This window comes from Ostrinia nubilalis, chromosome 1, assembly GCF_963855985.1.
Source record: "Ostrinia nubilalis chromosome 1, ilOstNubi1.1, whole genome shotgun sequence".
Taxonomy (NCBI): Eukaryota; Metazoa; Arthropoda; class Insecta; order Lepidoptera; family Crambidae; genus Ostrinia; species Ostrinia nubilalis.
The window spans coordinates 7,837,031-7,843,500 of NC_087088.1; the positions used below are offsets into that span (position 1 = coordinate 7,837,031).

The 6,470-nt window shown below is 32.4% G+C and overlaps 2 protein-coding genes across 2 annotated transcripts; one reads left to right on the top strand and one right to left on the bottom strand.

Annotated features, from left to right (window-relative positions):
• Nucleotides 1–204: 204 nt before the first annotated feature.
• LOC135088553 (protein KRTCAP2 homolog) lies at nucleotides 205–2,457 on the top strand. Its single transcript, XM_063983394.1, has 4 exons — nucleotides 205–343; nucleotides 445–599; nucleotides 1,255–1,382; nucleotides 2,283–2,457. Exons 1-4 carry the CDS (start codon nucleotides 340–342, stop codon nucleotides 2,389–2,391), a joined length of 396 nt encoding a protein of 131 aa, XP_063839464.1. The 5' UTR covers nucleotides 205–339; the 3' UTR covers nucleotides 2,392–2,457.
• A 93-nt stretch (nucleotides 2,458–2,550) lies between these two features.
• Nucleotides 2,551–6,191, bottom strand: LOC135088523 (rab11 family-interacting protein 2). Its single transcript, XM_063983362.1, has 2 exons — nucleotides 4,675–6,191; nucleotides 2,551–4,477 (listed from the first exon to the last, which is right to left on the bottom strand). The coding sequence occupies exons 1-2, from the start codon at nucleotides 6,064–6,066 to the stop codon at nucleotides 4,475–4,477; spliced, it is 1,395 nt and encodes a 464-aa protein (XP_063839432.1). The 5' UTR covers nucleotides 6,067–6,191; the 3' UTR covers nucleotides 2,551–4,474.
• Nucleotides 6,192–6,470: the final 279 nt, after the last annotated feature.

The following is a 6,470-nucleotide window of genomic DNA, read 5'->3' on the forward strand; positions in this document are numbered from 1 at the left end:
ATTATTCGTAATATCGATAGACGGTCGAAAGGCTTTAATTAACGCACCGTCGTTTTTTGTAAATCGATCCGCAAACGGATTCGATTTTCGATTCACGACTTTAACATAGTGGCAGTCAGTAAATTACTTTCATCATTAAAAAAAAAAGGTCAGTTAGACCAAAGAGGATATAATTCACTACGTCAGACTGTCAAAATTGTCACTTTGACATTTACAGTTGCCGGCTTACGTGTTGCTGTTTAACTGTGTTTTACTGTTTCTGTTCTCAAAAACCAAGATTAATCCTATATTCTGACACCTTTATCTTACAAACAAAACCTTAATTAAAACTACATAAAAATGGGTAAAACTTATTTATATTATGGCTAAGAGACTTGGCTGATCGATAACTTTCATTGTATTAAAAATAATAATTTATTAAACCAGCCTTACTTTCTGTTTCAGCGGTGAATAGTGCGACTTCCTTCATATTATCGTCTATTTTAGCTTTACTGATATTCTCTGGAATGCAAATGTACAAACCACTGATTGTAAAATCTCCAATAATGATTATATTTGGAGGTTACCTCGGATCGGTGATGTTTATGTTTTTCGTAACTGTATCCTTTTTTAAAAAGAAATCCTGGTTCTAAGAGTAGGCGCACACCGTTGATTTTTCGTCGGCCGATAGTTTAGTCGGGCAGTTGATCAGTATGGGCATGTATGGGAGTGCGCACATTACGCCGATTCGATTTGGCCGATTCTTTATACAAATTAAAATCGGGCACAACTATCGGCCAACTAAAAATCAACAGTGCGCCTACTCTTATGGTGCAGCTAACAGCTAATCAGTAATGAGATGGAATTAAATGCTGTACCAAGATTATATTGATCAAAGTATTCGTAGCAAAACAATTTGTAAAAAAAGAGGTTTGCTTGTTTGGAAGAGAATGTTACACTGTGTAACTTTCTGTAACTATACCTTATGATGTGCCCTAAGGAAACTTAAATTTTTGGCTTTTGAATTGTTTGAGTCCAATTAGATAAAATGGACCACCAAGTAAAATATGTTTCTGTGTATTTTTAAGGGTGTTTGGCTAGTAGTAATATAGCAGACTTGATTCATATATGCTTACATAATCTTTTTAGTTAACAAAAAATACAACACTTGAGCAATTACAATTTAAGTAATAATGCTATTAAATCTTACCAAACATTATGTTATGTAAACTTAATTAATTGGGTGTTTCACATAATTTCCTTAGCATGTCACAGGCCGTTGGTAATTTAGAAGCCACATTATTCGGCAAAAACTTCCAATTGAAGCTTCCAGAAATCGTACTGTCCATGGGAGTGTCATTAGTTGCAGCTGGTATGGTGCATAGAATTTGTTTCACAACATGGTACGTTCTGAAAACATAGTAATTTAACATTCCCATTGTCTGTCACTAAAATATTTGTTACTCAAAAAAGTAATTAAAAATATGTATGTTTATTTGGTTTTTAAATGTCAATTAGTTAAAATAATAGGTTGTAAAAACTAGCAATAAATATAATCTTTAGCAGTTGAATAAAAAATATGATTGATGTTTTTGCTAGTTCCACTTCTACTTCTACTGTTTCCAACAGTAGAAGATTTTTCTAACATTGTGTTTTTAAAATAATTGCTAATACACAATTAATAATTATTAGCACTATAATGGTGGGAATTCTATTGAGCAATAGTTTTTTACATCTATATTGAGGCTCATTAAACATCTGTGCTTTGCTGATTACCTCACTAGTGCTGTAATGTGTTTTGATTGAAAATTATTTTAACTTTTATGCAAAAACTTTTTACCTTTTAAATAATAAAATATAATTATTTTACCACCCAGAAAGTATTTTTTGTGTGTTCAAATAAGGTGGCAAGTGCATGTTTAGTATTATTATTTAGTCTTTACTTAAAATTCAAATGTTCAGATTCAGGCTGTTTGCGAGCCAATTTAGTTTAAGTCTACTGTAAAAACGTATAGTCGGCTGGTTGGGTACGTCGTTGCGCAAAAATAACTCGTGCGCCATTTTTTACAAATTATTTGTGAACATTAACACCAGTAGCACACTTCTACCACGAAACCTTGGCAGCGAAACTAATTAACACTAACTTTGTTCAGATTCCTAAAATGCGACAGAATGAACACAGAGACTATCATTGGAGTGAATAAATAAATAAATCATAAAACACGTGTCACTCATAATGTGAAGTCAAGATGCTCCTGATATTAATTTAAAATTAGCTATAAAAAACTTTTCTTTTGTTTCAGCTTGATATTTTCATTGATAACTATTTATTACATGAATAAGTTATCACAGAAAACTTACAGCACTACAGTGCCAGCGGCAGCACCCGTCAAGAGTCGTCGTCACAAGTAATTTCATGTACCTACTGAATAAAATGAAATTATCATTGTCACAATAAATTTCTTATACTTTATTTTATATTTTGTTTTAATTAATGGCAAACAGATTAACTTTTCAGTGGAATAATGCATATTATATGTATTGGGCAGGTTTATATTAGGAAACAAGGTGTTTAAAAAATATATTTATTTAAATTCAATCACTTTAAAACAATAAATTATAAGGTTTATTTATTTATAATTTGTTTACTTATTCATTCATCACAAGTATGATTAAATGATATAAATGTAAATAAACTTAACTTTCTCTTATGCCTTAGAATATTTTAAACTAAATTACAAAGAGGAAGTAGTTTATATTCATTGTGAGTAGTTACATAGTTTTCAGAATACATAATATAATTCAAACAATAAGGTTTTAAACATTTTTAAACAATTGACTTACTGCTCACACGCATGCATTAGGTACTTTTGATAAGGTTAAAAACAGCATAATAAAAAGGAAGCAGATATTGTAATTGTTAAATTAAAACTGCAAGTATTAACTTATGTACCTGTTAACTTGAAATCTTCTAAATTAAGCTTATTGTAAATCAGTAAATAACATTAAACATACAACCTACTTTACTTTGTTCTTCTATTTACTGTTTGAACATTGCTTTGCTTTAGTCTAGGTAAAAGAATACGTTTTTACTATAATGAAAATTAACAAAATACCTTTAATACTTGGCATACATTTATACTGTTTTTGTTAATCATTCATATGACACATAAATTACTAAATATCCAATCATTCAGATCATTCCCTGTTCAATAAATTCAAAGAAAATATCTTACACAATTCACTTACAATATAACATTCCTATAATGTATATTCCTAATATCATCTAAGATTATTTTAATGGAAATTGAAATACAATAGACTTATCTACTATTATCATATTGCACAATGGCATTGTTAGGTAAAACAAATTTCTAAAATCAGGTAGGTAGTTAGCTTTTTTAACTTAATAATAACAAAATTTAAATAATGATGTTAATATCAATGTTGAGAATGTAATCATTAAAAATAAAGCACTCTCCAAGTGATATTGATTAGGGATCCATTTAAAATTAATTTTGAAATCAATCATGCTATCTAATAGGCGCTTAAAAGACGTAAAGTTAGAAATGATTAGTAAGTACCTAAACAGTTACTAAAGCTAATCCTTATCATAGTTTTATAGCATAGATTCTTATGTTATAAAACATCATTCTCACTCTTATTTTGGATGGATCAAATTCTGACAGTTTCTGTTAATATCTTTATTTTGTTAACCTAATTAATAATGCAGTTCTTTGTGTAATGCCCGAAATTAAGCACTTTTAAAATTAAAAGAAAAATTATCTAAAGCAGTGTTATAGTATATGCATTATAAAATTACGTACTCTACAAATCTTAATAAACCCCATACAAGTTTAATACAAATATAATAAACTGCTTAAAACATTAACTGGATAAAAGATAAAACTTTGGCACTTAATATTATTAGTGATTTCGAAACAACAATCTTTAGATGCTATAGATAAATATTTTGATAAGTGGCAGACTTTTTTGTATAAATGTTGATGAACAGTTCAGTGTATTTGATACTACAATCAATCATATTTGTCTTTTTATACACTTCAATTTTATCACAGACTACATTATTAAGGCACTAAGTTCAGATGTGACAAGATTAAATAATATTCTTAACTAGACCCGCAGTAATCCAGCCCCCGGCTAGTTTGGCACCCTTGTAATCCGACATGCCATATATAAATTTAGTAGCTACTAAGTAAAAATATATTTTGTTAGTGTATTCAGTTTCCTTAACTGCCAGTCATAATGTTAATAGAATGATTCTAAAATAAATGATGTGTCATTTCAGTGTGGTGACTATGGATGGAATAGGTATTGACATAATGATTCAATCTCACCATTTTAGTAATTTTTGTCGGATTAAAAAGGTACTTCATTCCCATAAGTTGCTGACTTTAAGGGGTAGCACTCGATAATCCGGAAAACTTGACAATCCGTCACCGACTTGCAAAGCATTTGTCAGATTACCATGGGTCTACTGTAATGAGAAAACAATATTGAAAATAGAACAAGTATAGATACATACACTTTTGATATAAGATAATGCAAGACAAAAATAACAATGATAACAAGTTTACAAGTAAAACATGCTAAAAGGATTTTTTGATTAAATTTGTCAGGTACCAAAACCAGACCATTTTATTTGTTTCTAATATGCATGCTGTTGTTTCTTACATAAGGATTTTGTAGAATTCTTGGAGTAGTTTCCATTACTCTGAGTAACAACTCATCCAAATAGTTTTCCAAGTCTTTGTTTTTCTTTTTCTCTGATTCAGCATCTTTTTGCAAATTGTAAATCATAACAATCAGATCTTCTCTGGATTTCCCATCAAACTGTTCAACCACACTTTTAGGGATGTTACTGTAGGCAGGGTTTACAGAATCTTCTTCAACAATGTTTTCTTCACCAACAATTATGCGTTCTTCTAATAGTTTCTTCTGTTTGTTGTTATTTCCAAACTTCTTGAAAAATTTTGGGCTGGGTTTTTCTTTGAATGAGCTAGGACTGTCGAGTTTGTTGTTTCTCTCAAGGCTTGAAGACTTTTCTCTGTCAATGGTTGTTTGACTGTTTGACTTTGGTTTTGAGTATAATTTTTGGGACCACTCGTCATCCTTGTTGACCACTTGAGAGGGTAATTGTGGTGGAGTGAACAAGTTGAGGCTCAGGCGCACAGGTTTATGTGGAGCGGCCTTGTCTAAATTAGCCAAGTTGCTGCTTGTGGATCTTCTCAAAATTTCACCACCCCCAAGGTTTTCTAGAGAAGCATTCATAGGAGATGGAGTGTATTTATGTCCACGAGGTAAAGTGTTTACATTCAAGGAACTACCTGAACTTTTATGGGACAAATCATCAAAAGCAAACTCATCTTCATCTTCACTGATAACTCCAGGGTCTGCATCACCAGATAGCCTCTTAGGGGTGGAATGTTCAGGGGTGGAAAGTGCTGAACTTTTTAGATTGCCTATGCTGCCACTGAGAGATGATGAGTCACTCTTCTTGTCCTTTTTGCTAAGGTTCATTTTAGAGCCAAGATTTTTGGCGAATTTTTTCAGACCTTTACGTTTCTCAATGCTTCCAATGCTCATGAGGCTACCACCGACATTTTGAGCGATACTCGACAAAGATGATCGATGTTTATCTTTCTTACTGAGGTCAGTGAGACTGCCTTCCTTGACTGTAAAACCGATTTTGACTTCAAGTTCTCCTCTTTTCTTGTCGTTTTCTTTACCTGATTTTCCTTGCAGGACATACCAACGGTTTCTGGGGCGCTCGTAAACATCGAGGTCTTTTAACGGAATCGATACTTGACCTAGTAAATGGTCCTTTACAAAATCCTCATCATACACTTTCAATACAATCTCTGCAGTGTTTCCTTGCGTAGGTATGCGTAGCTCACATTCTTCCAACCATTCGACGTTCTCAGTTGCTTTGTGTTTGACGGAAGTTTGGAATTTTTCTTTACCCAGGGCGATGGTCACAAAGCAGTTATTGGTACCGTTTTTACCTTTTATTAGAAGTCCTCGAGCCCTTTGTATAGTCACTTGAACATGAGTTGGATCCCACATTGTGCTATAACTTTTTATATGATTTTAAGGCGAATTGGTATCAAAATGCACTTTAATGTAAACCATCAATCGAATCAAAAATAAAAGCGATGAGCTGTCGTCGTCGTACCATCACAAAAGTCAATTTGACAGTTGACGATGACGGATACAGAGTATGTACACATTACAGATAAGAAATATTATGAAAGACGCCGATTCTGTGAGTCTCAACAAGTCACTATACAGGATGGAATTTTGAAATGCCACCTGGAGGGAAAGTATTCATAATACCACGGTAATAAAATCACACAGTATTGTAACTTCATATAAACCGACGAAACGCGAGCTTTCTCTCGGGATGTGGTCGAGATGAAAGAATTAGGGGTGTCGCGAATGTGCCGAACGGACGTCGATGGCCTAGTGTT